Source organism: Phyllobates terribilis, unplaced genomic scaffold (assembly GCF_046119375.1).
Source record: "Phyllobates terribilis strain yellow unplaced genomic scaffold, ASM4611937v1 Scaffold_9__5_contigs__length_417890890, whole genome shotgun sequence".
NCBI classification, from domain to species: Eukaryota; Metazoa; Chordata; class Amphibia; order Anura; family Dendrobatidae; genus Phyllobates; species Phyllobates terribilis.
In genome coordinates, this window is record NW_027362769.1 from 55,291,386 (window position 1) to 55,307,210 (window position 15,825).

General features: G+C 43.6%; 1 protein-coding gene across 1 annotated transcript in view; it reads right to left on the reverse strand.

Moving 5' to 3' along the window:
* Positions 1-15,825, reverse strand: part of LOC141161556 (aldehyde oxidase-like) — a 151,507-nt gene that overhangs the window by 22,181 nt on the left and 113,501 nt on the right. Inside the window, exons 26-30 of the mRNA XM_073646514.1 lie at positions 15,470-15,697; positions 14,955-15,050; positions 14,661-14,789; positions 14,426-14,500; positions 398-450 (exon numbers count right to left, since the gene is read on the reverse strand). Coding sequence (XP_073502615.1) covers positions 398-450; positions 14,426-14,500; positions 14,661-14,789; positions 14,955-15,050; positions 15,470-15,697 — 581 coding nt within the window. The remainder of the gene's footprint in view (positions 1-397; positions 451-14,425; positions 14,501-14,660; positions 14,790-14,954; positions 15,051-15,469; positions 15,698-15,825) is intronic.

Sequence of the window (15,825 nt, forward strand, 5' to 3'; positions counted from 1 at the left end):
TTCTTGCTGTGTCTCATTAGTGTGATAATAACACTTCACTTTTCTCCAAAATCCATTCAGTTTATAGACTGACTGTCTATTAGAAATAATGACATGACTTGCTATGACATGGATATTTAAATCTGTTGTGCCACTATACTGAGTGGCGGACTATGGCACCATCATACTGAAGGGTGGTGGGCTTTGGGGGGCAATCATACTGAGTGGTGTCCATAACTCATACTGAGTGGTGAGCTGTGGTGGCCATAATGCTGTGTGAGGGGCATCATACTGAGCGTAGGGCTGTGGGGGCCATCATGGGTAGCTGTGGGAGTTATTATGCTCCATGGGTAACTCTGGTGCCACTCAACTGCTAACAAATGCCAAATGCAAAAAAACTTCAAAAGAACAAATTTACCTGAAAAAGCCTGTAGCAGAGAGGCTTATTGACTGCAAAAATGCTTCATTCACCTGAGATCAGAAGAAATCAAACAAAATCAATTATCAAGGCTAATGGAAAAAGAAAACTATCCAGGTGAACTTACTACAGTGAATGAATCTCTGCTCACAATATATTAATCTAGAAATCTTACAGTTGGTCAATGGTTAGTAGATCTGTTACTTGAGTGTGGGTATGTGTTTTTTAAAAATCATTAAACCATCCCTTGCCACCCTTATAAAAAAATCTAAATGGAAATATCAATTATTTATACTAAATATCAATTATTTATACAAAAATTACAATACATTAGTATTTATACAGCAGTTATTAATGCACATACATACAGTATATATATATATATGTATATATAAGTATATATGTATGCACACACACATACAAAGATACATTTTGTGTAAATGCTATATAAAGAGCATTTTTCACATGGAGACGTGAAATATTGCCATAAAAAGTGAATGCTACTGGGGGTTATGAGAAAGCACCACGGGTATGAAGTGATAGCCTTGTCTGAAAGTTCAGCCATGAATCCTTCGGTGAGTCAAATCTTACAGTGAACACAATATATAAACCTTACAATTTTGCCCATAAATCCCATACAAAGGCAATAGCCCCTCTAACTTTTATGATGCATAATGTGGCAAAATGTAAAAGTCCAGCAAGTAAGGTAAGAATGCCAGAAAGCACCTGAAGTACAGCCAACACATTATATCAAGTAATGAAAAGCCACAGGAGACTCCATATTAGCAGATTAAAGGGGTTGCCCACTACTATGATAACCCCTTCTCAATCTGAATGTTTGCCCTCATTAAAATAAAAACACATACTCAGCGGTGTTGGCACTACATGTCACGGGTGTGTCAGATGTTATAGACAGTCGCTCTGGATCTGGCTGTAAAGGGTCTCTGCGCTTAGTATTGCAGACGTCTTCTTAAACCTTCTTCCTTTAGGACCCAGCGGCGACTTCGTTCCTGCTGTTAATTGACACCCCCTTGCATGGAAGTTTAAAACTCTCAGTTTGCTGCAGGAAATTGCCGGTAATACTTCTATTTACCTTTGTGCATGCTTGGGGCACTAGTTGTTAGCTGGCTTCTTCTCTGGTGTCTTTGGAGGACAGTTGATGTTATTCCTCTGGTGTCTACTCAAGCTAAGTTAATCCCCTTTGTTTGTCTACCTTGTTGTGTTTAGTTTGTTTGTGGGGCCTGACCAGTACTTACCCCTCCCCCTCCCAATATAGGGCCAAGCTCTAGGGACATATAGGGTTTAGGGTCCTGCTCGGCGATTGGTGTGGAACCAATATGGGGACGGTAGGGTAGGCAGGTTGTAATTAGATCTGCCTAGGAGTCTTCACTTTCCTTTTCCCTAGTGTTTGGCTTCCTCCCCCTCTTCCCTTCATGTTGCACTTAGTCTTTTCCACATCTTACGTGACATTATCACCGGCCGTACATTAATAAGGCCCTTGGTTCATGGATTCCGTTACAGAGCTGGTAGAGCAGCTGTGCAAGAAGTCTCTGGAGGTGACTGACCTCCGCTATGAGGTTGAGCAGCAGCAACAGTGGCTGCATGTCTCTAATGTGGGGGTCTCTGCGGGTAGGCCGCTCCAGCTTGAACCCAAGGTTGCGCTCCTGGACAGGTTTTCAGGAGGTAGGGACAATTTTTTTGTGTTCAAGGAAGCTTGCAAACTGTATATTAAACTCGGTCCTTGCACCTCTGGAGAAAAGGAGCAGCGAGTGGGAATTGTGATCTCACTTCTGCAAGGAGATCCTCAATCCTGGGCTTTTTCTTTGCCACAGGGTTCGGTTTGTCTCCAGTCTGTGGAGGGGTTTTTCGGGGCTCTAGCCCCCATCTATGATAACCCTAACCGAATCTCCTTGACTGATTCCAGGCTGTGTTGCCTTCAGCAGGGGAATCGGTCATTGGAGATGTATAGCTCTGAATTCCGTAGATGGGCAACTGATACAAAATGGAATGACCTGGCACTCAGAAGCCAATTTTATCAGGGCCTTACTGAAAGGTTGAAAGATGCTTTGGCAGTGTATGAAACCCCAGAGTCCTTGGAGGCTGCCATGTCTTTGGCCATACGTGTTGATAGACGCCTTCGGGATAGGTGGGTGAGACCACCTTCTCCGGAACCCTCATTTCGAGGTAATGCCCCTTTGCCGGGCGACCGGTCTGGGGGTGAGCCAGTACTGGGGGAGGTGGAAGAACCCATGCAGATAGGGGGTGCCTGAGATCTGCAAGAAAAAGGGCTTGTGTTTTTTTGTGGAAAAAAGGGACATTTTATTGGGGCCTGTCCCTCGATTCCTAAGAAAAAGGAAACCCGATTAACCCTTGGTAGTCTGGAGTTGGATAATCAAGGGGTGTGTTCGGTGTGTTTATCATCAACCTGCAGTTCTCGGTTTGTCCTGACAGCAGAGGTGGTGCTAGAGAGCAAGACTAAGAAAATTTCTGTGTTTGTTGACAGTGGAGCTGGAGTCGGCATGGTTGATGCTGAGTTTGTGAGAACTCATCGTCTTGCTTGCTGTGCTTTAGCTAAGCCCATGCCCCTCTTCGCCATCGACTCAGAGCCACTTGCACAGAAAGCTGTAACTCATATTGTACATAATGTAAGACTGAGGGTGGGGTCAGTTCATGGTGAGATAATCCCTTGCTATGTCCTGGATGGTTCCCACCCCCCAATTGTACTGGGTCTACCCTGGTTGGTGAAACATAATCCGTTGGTGGATTGGCAATCCAGAGAGATCATTGAGTGGGGAGATTACTGCAATGAGAACTGTTTAAATATTTCCCTTTCTACAGTCTCTACAGAGATCTTACCTGCGTTTTTGTCTGGTTTTGAGGACGTTTTTTCTGAGAGGGGTGTCAGGATTTGCATCCTCATCATGCATATGACTGTCCTACTAATCTGACCCCCGGAGCTAAACTACCAAAGTCCAGACTGTATAATCTTTCTGGCCTGAGAGACAAGCCATGAAGATTTTAATTGCGGAGAGTCTGGAGAAGGGACATATCAGACCTTCATCTTCACCCGTGGAGGCAGGGTTCTTCTTCGTGAAGAAAAAAGATGGAGCTCTACGTCCCTGTTTAGATTTCTGGGAATTAAATCAAATTACCATCCGAGATACATACCCTCTTCCTCTGATTCCTGATTTGTGAAGCCAGGTTATTGGTGCTAAGGTGTTTTCCAAGTTGGATATAAAGGGGTTGTCCACTACTATTTAAAATATGCCAAAGCATTTATATGATGAAAAGCAGCTTCTTTGTAATTACCTCCCTCTGCCTTTTCTGCCTGTCAGCGGCGCTATCACTGGCCGCTCACAGGCATCACGTGACCCCCGGCCGCAGCCGGCTCTGACATCTGCTGATGTCACGACAAGTACAGGCTGCAGCCGGGGGTCTCTCTCTTCCGCGTTCCACGGTGGCTGCTGTGTTGTGGGTGGGCTTATCCCCGCGCGTCATACCCAGCATCCACCACGTGCTCTCCCTCTCCCCATTCATTGGGAAAGCGCGTGGTGGATGCTGGGTGTGACGCGGTGGGGTAACCCCGCCCACAACCCAGCAGCCACCGTGGAGACCCCAGCGCTGAGTCACGCCTCAATAGACGGGACGTCAGTGGGGGGTCACGTGCTGCCTGTGAGCGTACAGTGATAGCGCTGCTCACAGGCAAAAAAAGGCAGAGGGAGGTAATTATAACGAAGTTGCTTTTCATCATAAAAACGCTTTGGCATATTTTAAATAGTAGTGTACAACCCCTTTAAGGGGAGTCTACAATCTGGTTAGAATCAGAGAAGGGGATGAATGGAAAACTGCATTCAATACCCTGGAAGAGCATTTCGAGAGTCTGCTTATGCCTTTCGGTTTGACCAATGCACCTGCGGTGTTCCAACATTTCATTAATGATATTTTCCATCATTTGATGGGCAAGTTTGTGGTGGTCTATCTGGATGATATTTTGGTTTACTCACCTGACTATGAGACACATCGGTGGCATGTTAAACAGGTGCTTCAGATATTAAGGAGTAACAAACTATATGCCAAACTAAAAAAGTGTGTTTTCGCCATCCAGGAGGTGCAGATTTTGGGGTACTGTTGTCATCTTCAGGTTTTCGGATGGATCCGGAGAAGATCCGTGCTGTCCTTGATTGGGACTGAAGGCTGTACAGCGTTTTCTGGGCTTTACTAATTTTTACCGGAAATGTATCCAAAATTATTCAGTAATTGTGAAACCCCTCACTGACATGACAAGGAAGGAGTCTAATCTTTCTAAATGGTCGGATGCCGCCCTGCAGGCTTTTTCCTCCCTAAAGAGTTGTTTTGCCACTTCACCTATATTCAGTCAACCCAAGGTTTCCCAATCCTTTATTGTAGAAGTTGATGCGATGGAGGTATGGGTTGGGGCTTTGTTGTCTCAGGGTCCGTCCCCTGGTAAATGGCGTCCATGCACTTTCTTTTCTAAGAAATTATCTTCGGCTGAAAGAAATTATGACGTGGGTAATTTTTGGCGATTAAATTAAATTGGTGTTCGAAGAATGGCAACATTGGTTGGAGGGGGCTGTCCATCCTATTACTGTTATCACAGACCATAAGAACCTGTCATATCTTCAATCGGCTAAACGTCTCAACCCTAGGCAAGCTAGATGTTTTTTACTAGGTTCAATTTTGTTGTCACTTTCCGTCCAGGGATCAAAAACGTCAAGGCTGATGCTTTGTCCTGGAACTTCCCTGGTGGTGATGACCATGAGAACCCTGCCTCGATTTTGCAGAAGGGGGTAGTCATTTCAGCATTGTACCCTGAATTGGAGAGTGAGGTGTTAGAGGCTCAGGGGGATGTCCCTGCCTTCTGCCCTTCAGGAATGTTATTTGTACCATCTAATCTGTGCCGCAAAGTCATCCAGGTGGTAAGGCAACTGCAGACCTCCTTTCTCATCATTTTTGGTAGCCGGGGTTGCATCGGGATGTGGTTGAACACGTGTCCACTTGTAGTATTTGCGCGCGTTCGAAAGTATCGCATACCCGTCCGTCTGGTACTCTTCTTCCGCTACCTATTCCTAGTAGGCCATGGACACACTTGTCCATGGATTTTATTACTGATCCTACCGGTATCTACAGGCAAAACTGTAGTTTTGGTGGTTGTAGATTAGTTCAGTAAAATGGTTCACTTCGTCGCATTGCAGGCACTTCCGAATGCCAATACTCTTGCTCAGGTGTTTATAAATGAGATTGTGAAGCTTCATGGGGTTCCCTCCGATGTGGTGTCAGATGGGGGGACCCAGTTTGTTTCCAAGTTCTGGAGAGCGTTCTGTTCTCGACTGGGGGTGCAGCTGTCCTTTTCCTCTGCCTTCCATCCTCAGTCAAATAGACAGAGCGCATTAATCAGAATTTGGAGACTTACCTCAGGGGTTTTGTCTCCGAAAACCAGGAGGATTGGGCATCTTACTTACCGCTGGCAGAATTTGCTATTAATAATCATCGCCAAGAATCTACCGGCAGGTCACCGTTCTTTGGTGCACACGGTTTCCATCCACAGTTTGGTACTTTTAGCAGGGGAGGGTCTTCGGGAGTTCCTGAGGAGGAACGTTTTGCTTCGTCCTCCCTGTTGTGGGGGGTTTTGAGTAATTTGAAGATCATGGGAGACGGACACAAACGTATGGCTGACAGGAAACGCTCGGCAGGTCCGAATCTGGGTGTGAATGACTTTGTGTGCTTGTCTACCAGGAATATCAACTTGAAGGTTCCTTCCTGGAAGCTGGGACCTAGATTTATTGGTCCCTATAAAATAACCACCGTCATTAACCCAGCAGCGTTTCGTCTTGAGCTACCGCAGGCCCTAAAGATCCACAATATCTTTCACAGGTCTCTGCTCAAGAAATATGTACAACCTCTTGAGTCCTCTTCCCTACCGCTGCCACCAATCTTTCTTGATGGTAATTTGGAGTTTCAGAATCCGAGGATTGTAGATTCTCGTCTACAGTGACGTTCACTACAGTACTTGGTGAACTGCAAAGGTTATGGTCCAGAGGAAAGGATGTAGGTTTCAGCATCAGAGGTAAATGCCCTCAGGTTGGTTCGTGCATTCCACACCTCTTATACTGAGAAACTTGGTCCTGAGGCCACTCGTAGAAGGGGGGGGGGTGTCAGGTGTTATAGACAGTCGCTCTGGATCTGGCTGTGGAAGGTCTCTACACTTGGCACTACAGATGCCTTCTTAATCCTTCTTCCTTTAGGACCCAGCGGCGACCTCCCTCCTGCTGTTAATTGACACACCCTTGCATGGGAGTTAAAAACCCTCAGTTTGCTGCAGTAAATTGACGGTGATACTTTTATTTACCTTTGTGCACGCTTGGAACACTAGCTGTTAGCTGGCTTCTTCTCTGGTGTCCTTGGAGGACAGTTGGTGTTACCCCGCTGGTATCTTCTCAAGCTAACGTTAATCCCCTTTGTTTGTCTACCTTGTTGTCTTTAGTTTGTAGTGGGGCATGGCCAGTGCTCACCCCTCCCTATCTAGGGCCAAGCTCTAGGGACATATAGGGTTTAGGGTCCGGCTCGGCTATTGGTGTGGAACCAATATAGGGACGGTAGGGTAGGCAGAGTGTTATTACATCTGCATAGGGGTCTCAACTTTCCCTTTCCCTAGTGTTTGGGCTTCCTCCCCCTCTTCCCTTCGTGTTGAACTTAGTCTTTCCCACACCTTGGGTGACATCACATTCCCGGGGCTCTCATGATGTTATGACACATGAGACCTGCACATAATCAGTGCTGACGTCACTGTCTCTGCCTTCAGACGTATAAGTAATCAACAGGGAGTGAGCAGCCATCCGCAGCTCTCACTCTGTGTTCATTACTAATACATTAGAATGAGGGTCAGTGACGCCAGCACTGATTATGTGCAGGGCTCACGTGTTATCACACATTCAGATTGGACAACCCCTTTAAGTGTTTTATCTAAATTTTAGCAATTTATATATAAACCAGGATGCAAACGAGTATAGTAATTTTCTACAATACTAGTTTCACTATTTGATTGTTTTTATGGTTGAAGGTAGACAAAAGACCACCGAGTTCAACCTATAGCCTAACATGTTGATCGAAAAAGATAAAAGGCATTTGTAGACTATGTAGAATTATTGAAGTGGACTGTAGCTTTTCCCACTCCATCTAAAATAATTCAGTCTGAAATAAAAGAAAGAATAATCCTTAAACCTGTCCCCTTAAGAATCAGGCAATTTTCCTTTTTGCACTTTCTTTTTTTTCTCTCCTTCATCCAAGAGTCATAACTTTTCTATAATTGCACCCACATAACCGTTTGGTCGCTTGTTTTTACAGGATGAGTAGTACTTTTGAAGGACGTCCTTTATATTACCATGCAATGTAATGGAAAGTGGGGAAAAAATTCCTATGTGAAGTGAAACTTAAAAAAAATCACAATTCCACATTTGCGTTTTGGCTTTGGTTTTTATGGAGTTTAACGTGTAGTTAAAATGACCTGGAACTTTGATTCTCCAGGTCAGTATGATTCTGGCAATACCAAACCTGCATATTATGAAAATTTTTCAATTTGTTAAAAAAAAGAAATGCTTGTGTCTCTATTTCCGACACCGTAACATTCTGCGGTTCATGGAGCTGTGTGAGAGCTTGTTTTCTGAAGGATGACCTGATGTTTTAATTGATACTATTTTATGGTGGATACAATGTTTCTCACTTGTTGCATATTTTGAGTAGTTGTGGGGACAAGAAAAAGTGCAATTTTTTTTCTCTTTACAGTGTTAATCAGTAGTGTTGAGCTTTCCGATACTGAAAAATCGGGTATCGACCGATATTCGCGGTATCGGAGTTCCGATACTTTTACAATATCGAATACCGGAATCGGAAGTTCCCATAATGCCTGCGCTCTGCCGTGTCTCTGAAGGATGACAAGCTGGATGGCAGCGCTCAGCTTACTGTACTTGTCATTTAGTGTAAAGGATTTATTAAAAAATATAATAGTGTTTTCATGCACCGTCTCCTTAAAAAAGCGGGCCGGCAATTCAGCAGCGGCATACACCGGTACCCGACAATTTACAACAGAAAGAATAAAGCATCACACATAGATTAGATAGATATAAACATGTCAGCCACATATATATGAAGTACAGTGACAGTGTTGGTTACTGTACTTGTCATTTAGTGTAAAGGATTTATTTAAAAAAATAATAGTGTTTTCATGCACCGTCTCTTTAAAAAAGCCGGCCGGCAATTCAGCAGCGGTACCCGACAATTTATAACAGAAAGAATAGAGCATAACACATAGATTAGATAGATAGAAACATGTCAGTCACCTATATATGAAGTACAGGGACAGTGTTGATTACTGTACTTGTCATTTAGTGTAAAGGATTTATTTAAAAAAATATTAGTGTTTTCATGCACCGTCTCTTTAAAAAAGCCGGCCGGCAATTCAGCAGCGGTACCCGACAATTTACAACAGAAAGAATAGAGCATCACACATAGATTAGATAGATAGAAACATGTCAGTCACATATATATGAAGTACAGGGACAGTGTTGGTTACTGTACTTGTCATTTAGTGTAAAGGATTTATTTAAAAAAATATTAGTGTTTTCATGCACCGTCTCTTTAAAAAAGCCGGCCGGCAATTCAGCAGCGGTACCCGACAATTTACAACAGAAAGAATAGAGCATCACACATAGATTAGATAGATAGAAACATGTCAGTCACATATATAATAAGTAAAGTGACAGTGTTGATTACTGTACTTGTCATTTAGTGTTAAAATAAAGGATTTATTTAAAAAAAATTGGCTTGGGGTTCCCCTTAATTTTAGTCTCTAGCGGAGGTTAAGCAGACGGCTGGGGCAGATGTTTGAAGCCTGGGAAGGGGGTAATACCCACGGAGCTTCCCAGGCTACTAATATCAGTCCCCAGCTGAATACCTAGCCTTTACTAGCTATTAAAATGGGGGACCCCCAAAAAAATGACGTGGGGTCCCCCCTATTTTAATAGCTAGCAAAGGCTAGGCAGACAGCTTGGGGCTGATATTAATAGCCCAGGAAGGGTGCCATGAATATTGGCCCCCTCCCAGGCTAGAAACACGAGCCGTCCAGAAATGGCGCATCCATAGGATGCGCCAATTCTGGCACTTAGCCTCGCTCTTACCACTGCCCTGTAGCGGTGGCAGTGGGGTAATAGGGTTGGGGTTGATGTCAGCTTATAATGCCAGCTGACATCAAGCCCAGGTTAGTAATGGAGAGGCGTCTAAAAGACACCCCCCATTACTAACCCCATAGTCAAAGTTAAAAAAAAACCACAAACACCCAGAATAAAGTCCTTTAATTGAAATAAAGACACAATTCTTTATTGTTCTAAATTAAACCATACTTACCATCACACCCTTTCCAGCTGAAGCTGCAATAAAAGTAAAATAATAAAGCAACATCATCCTTACCTTTCCATGGTTCCCACGACAGCTTCAGCTGCCATCCAGTTTGCCATGCCGCAGAGACTGAGAAGCGCAGGCATGCTTGCGCTCCTCAGTGTCTCGCTGTGACGGCATCCAGATGAGCCGAGTTCATGTCCAATGAACTCAGCTCACCTCATGCACGTCACTGACAGCGTGGGAAAATTCTCCTGCACTCAGCGCTTCAGCGTGAGAATTCTCCCACGCTGTCAGTGACGTACATGAGGAGAGCTGAGTTCATTGGACATGAGCTCACCTCATGCAGTCACTGACAGCGTGGGAAAATTCTCACGCTGAAGCGCTGAGTGCAGGAGAATTTTCCCACGCTGTCAGTGACGTGCATGAGGTGAGCTGAGTTCATTGGACATGACCTCACCTCATGCACGTCACTGACAGCGTGGGAAAATTCTCCTGCACTCAGCGCTTCAGCGTGAGAATTCTCCCACGCTGTCAGTGACATACATGAGGTGAGCTGAGTTCATTGGACATGAGCTCACCTCATGCACGTCACTGACAGCGTGGGAAAATTCTCACGCTGAAGCGCTGAGTGTCGGAGAATTCTCCCACGCTGTCAGTGACGTGCATGAGGTGAGCTGAGTTCATTGTCGGCTCATCTGGATGCCGTCACAGCCAGACACTGAGGAGCGCAAGCATGCCTGCGCTTCTCAGTGTCTGCGGGATGACAGGCTGGATGGCAGCGTTCTGCTGCGGTCAAGCCTGTCATCTCGATGTAGCAGAGCTGGAGCTGTCCTGGGAACCATCGAAAGGTAAGGATGATGTTGCTTTATTATTTTTCTTTTATTGCAGGAGATCGTTGGCTTCAGGTGGAATGGGTTTGATGGTAAGTATGGTTTAATTTAGAACAATAAAGAATTGTGTGTTTATTTCAATTAAAGGACTTTATTCTGGGTGTTGTGTTTTTTTATAAATACTTTACTAGAAATTCATGGCGGTCATGTTTAATATTGGCGTGACCCCATGAATTTCGGGCTTAGGGCCAGCTGATAATGCCAAGCTGGCCCTAACCCCTTTATTACCCAGTGAGCCACCGCACCAGGGCCCTGGATGAGTTGGGTACAGCGCCAGAAGATGGCGCTTCTATGAACGCGCCATTTTCCGGGGTGGCTGCGGACTGCAATTTGTAGCGGGGGGGGGCCCAGAAAGCTTGGGCCTCCCTGCGCTGCAGATTCCAGCCCCCAGCTGCCTAGTTGTACCTGGCTGGACACAAAAATAGGGCGAAGCCCCACGTATTTTTTTTTTAATTATTTCATGAAATTCATGACATAATTAAGAAAAAAAGGGCTTCCCTATATTGTTGTGTCCAACCAGGTACAAATAGGCAGCTGGTGGTTGGGGGCAGCCCGTTCCTGCCTGCTGTACCTGGCTGGACACAAATATAGTGCGAAGCCCCACATCAATTTTTTTTAAATTATTTCAGGAAATTCATGAAATAATTTAAAAAAATTGACGTGGGGCTTCGCACTATATTTGTGTCCAGTCAGGTACAGCAGGCAGGAACGGGCTGCCCCCAACCACCAGCTGCCTATTTGTACTTGGTTGGACACAACAATATAGGGAAGCCCTTTTTTTCTTAATTATTTCATGAATTTCATGAAATAATTAAAAAAAAAATACATGGGGCTTCGCCCTATTTTTGTGTCCAGCCAGGTACAACTAGGCAGCTGGGGGCAGGAATCTGCAGCGCAGGGAGGCCCATGCTTTCTGGGCCCCACCCGCTGCAAATTGCAGTCCGCAGCCACCCCGGAAAATGGCGCGTTCATAGAAGCGCCATCTTCTGGCGCTGTACCCAACTCATCCAGGGCCCTGGTGCGGTGGCTCACTGGGTAATAAAGGGGTTAGGGCCAGCTTGGCATTATCAGCTGGCCCTAAGCCCGAAATTCATGGGGTCATGCCAATATTAGACATGACCGCCATGAATTTCTGGTAAAGTATTTAAAAAAAACACAAACACCCAGAATAAAGTCCTTTAATTGAAATAAACAAACAATTCTTTATTGTTCTAAATTAAACCATACTTACTACCACGCCCATTCCAGCTGAAGCAAACGATCTCCTGCAATAAAACAAAAATAATAAAGCAACATCATCCTTACCTTTCGATGGTTCCCAGGACAGCTCCAGCTCTGCTACATCGAGATGACAGGCTGGACCGCAGCAGAAAGCTGCCATCCAGCCTGTCATCCTGCAGACACTGAGAAGAGCAGGCATGCTTGCGCTCTGCAGTGTCTGGCTGTGACGGCATCCAGATGAGCCAAGGTCATGTCCAATGAACTCAGCTCACCTCATGCACGTCACTGACAGCGTGGGAAAATTCTCCTGCGCTCAGCGCTTCAGCAGGAGAATTCTCTCACGCTCACCGCATGCGCAGGAGAATTCTCCCACGCTGTCAGTGACGTGCATAAGGTGAGCTGAGTTCATTGTCGGCTCATCTGGATGCCATCACAGCCAGACACTGAGGAGCGCAAGCATGCCTGCGCTTCTCAGTGTCTGCGGGATGACAGGCTGGATGGCAGCTTTCTGCTGCGGTCAAGCCTGTCATCTCGATGTAGCAGAGCTGGAGCTGTCCTGGGAACCATGGAAAGGTAAGGATGATGTTGCTTTATTATTTTTCTTTTATTGCAGGAGATCGTTGGCTTCAGCTGGAATGGGCGTGATGGTAAGTATGGTTTAATTTAGAACAATAAAGAATTGTGTCTTTATTTCAATTAAAGGACTTTATTCTGGGTGTTTGTGTTTTTTTTTTAACTTTGACTATGGGGTTAGTAATGGGGGTGTCTTATAGACGCCTCTCCATTACTAACCTGGGCTTGATGTCAGCTGGCATTATAAGCTGACATCAACTCCAGCCCTATTACCCCACTGCCACCGCTACAGGGCAGTGGGAAGAGCGAGGCTAAGTGCCAGAATTGGCGCATCCTATGGATGCGCCATTTCTGGGGCGGCTGACGGCTGGTGTTTCTAGCCTGGGAGGGGGCCAATATTCATGGCACCCTTCCTGGGCTATTAATATCAGCCCCCAGCTGTCTGCCTAGCCTTTGCTAGCTATTAAAATAGGGGGGACCCCACGTCAATTTTTTTTGGGGGTCCCCCATTTTAATAGCTAGTAAAGGCTAGGTATTCAGCTGGGGGCTAATATTAGTAGCCTGGGGAGCTCCATGGGTATTACCCCCTTCCCAGGCTTCAAACATCTGCCCCAGCCGTCTGCTTAACCTCCGCTAGAGCCTAAAATTATGGGGAACCCCACGCCAATTTTTTTTTTTAATAAATCCTTTATTTTAACACTAAATGACAAGTACAGTAAGCAACACTGTCACTGTACTTCATATATATGTGACTAACATGTTTCTATCTATCTAATCTATGTGTTATGCTCTATTCTTTCTGTTATAAATTGTCGGATACAGATGCTGAATTGCCGGCCGGCTTTTTTAAAGAGACGGTGCATGAAAACACTATTATTTTTTTAAATAAATCCTTTACACTAAATGACAAGTACAGTAAGCAACATTGTCACTGTACTTCATATATATGTGACTGACATGTTTCTGTCTATCTAATCTATGTGTGAAGCTCTATTCTTTCTGTTCTAAATTGTCAGGTACCGGTGTATGCCGCTGCTGAATTGCTGGCTTTTCATGTAATACATTCTACATTATTGTTAGTTGTTTTCCTTCATGTAGAATTAACCTACAAGGAAAGAAAGGGTTTATTTTCATTCCGATATTCGTGTCCCATTGACTTGCATTGGTTTCCGGTATCGGAATCGGCGATATCCGATACTTTTTGAGTATCGGCCCGATCCAATCCGATCCGATATTTCCTGATATCGGAAGGTATCGCTCAACACTATTAATCAGTTGAGTTCATTCATTTTTTTATGTAGATAGATCAGACTTTTATGGATGCAGTGATATCACCTATGGACAGAGCAATACAACCACAAATATTTTTTTTTAAATGTTTTAAAATCTTCATTATGAATAAGGAAAAACAAAGGGTGATTTAAATATTTGTTTTCTTAAAAAAAAAATGTATACATATTTTAAAAAATATTATTTCTATTTTTTTCTGTATTTTTTTGTCCCCTTGACACAATACTATTGTTTTGCTGTATATAACAAAAATCATGGTCTCCTATGAATGCCAGTCAGAAGCTGACTTTCACAGGAGTATCATCATGACAGGCACTGTTGTCTTCAGGATCCCTGGCTGTAGTGACAACTCACCACTGATGAGTGGGTAACATAATTCCTTAACCGTCTCCTTGCCAACCGGCGCCGTACATGTATGGTGCTGGTCGTTATGGGGTTAAAGAGGACATGTTACTAAGTCAAAAGTGGGTAGTTTTAGCTCTTCATTCATTCTCAATTCTCCACTGGCTATTTTGCTTTCTTCTTTTTTGTAAAATCCGCCATCGGAATCACCTTGTAAGTGCTTTTTGCACCACTGGATTACTACAGTGATATTAATTAGTATATATAAGACAATTTTTGCAAGGAAAAAATCAATGCTTACCCAGTCCTTCCATGAACCTTTAGGGTTTGCCTCTTTAATGGGTTTCAGACGTTCCATGAGTTTCTCGCATGCACTCTGTGAAAGCAAAAGACAGACTATAATGAAACAAAATACCGATTCATATAACCACAAATTATTATACAAGTCAAATACATTTTTATAATATTCATAGAAGTATAATTCAGAAGACAATCTGTATAATAATTATTATAATAATACTGTATTATTGGATCACCTTAACAGCCATGCCATTGACATCAGTCCCCATAGATCCCCCAGACGGCATTGTGTTAGGGACAGAAGCTGTGTTGGTGTCTACTACATGCACATTTGATACTGGGATCTCAAGTTCACGACTTGCAATCTAAAAAAAGCAAAAAGTAAGTAAGTAAAACATAAGTATTTTTACCACAACGGAAATACATTGCGGCAACAATCTGTGAATTGTGACACTTGTATGAATCTCATTTTTTATATTTAAACATTCTTCATATGGATTAAACAAGTCAAATTTAATTCAAAGGTGTACCTGCGTGATCTTTGTGTGAACACCTTGCCCCAACTCTACACCTCCATGACTGACCAAGACCGAACCATCCAAGTAGATATGGACCAGAGCAGCTGCCTATAACCAAGGACAGTAAGTGTTGCATAAAATAATGATCATTTTGGAGATTATCTTTGGTTAATACAAAAAAAGTCCACAAAAAAATCATGCCTTTCTTTACTGAACAAAACTTTTCGTTCATTTTTTTAGGTTTTTTTTTTGCTTTTACTAGACATAACAACTTTTTGGAAGTAATATAATGAAATACATTGGCCGTATCATGGTAATTATTTAGGATCTTTGGTTTCTTTAATGAATATAATACCTCGATAATATGGCGTATTATGGGAATACATATAAGGAGAAGCAATGTCACGGCTGAAACAGCTTTGGCTTCAAAGTATGACACTAGGTCATGGTGGAATAGATTTAGGAGATAATGGAAAGCACTGTTGTAATCTAGAACAAAAAAACCCACCATGGCTAATTGACATTACCTGCCCAAAAAATTTCGTAGTTGATCCAATTGGATATTTCAAAGGGACAATGGCCAACCCCTTCTTTTTCCAATAGTTTTGCTTATTAAAATCATCAATAGCCATCCTTCTGTTGTGGTAAGAAGACTTCTCCATGCACTCGTTCCAGCACATAATCAAAGTTCTGGCATCTACCTCCTGTTTCAAATGGTTCTGGCCAATTCCTTTGTGCAGATTTATCTCCCTGACCTAAAAAATATAGTTGATATACACCAGCATATTATTGTTCTACAATATACAGATGCCTTGGTAATAGTGTGAACGACAGGCAATCAGCTGTAATCAACAGTGGAATTCGGGTCCCCATACATTTCAAT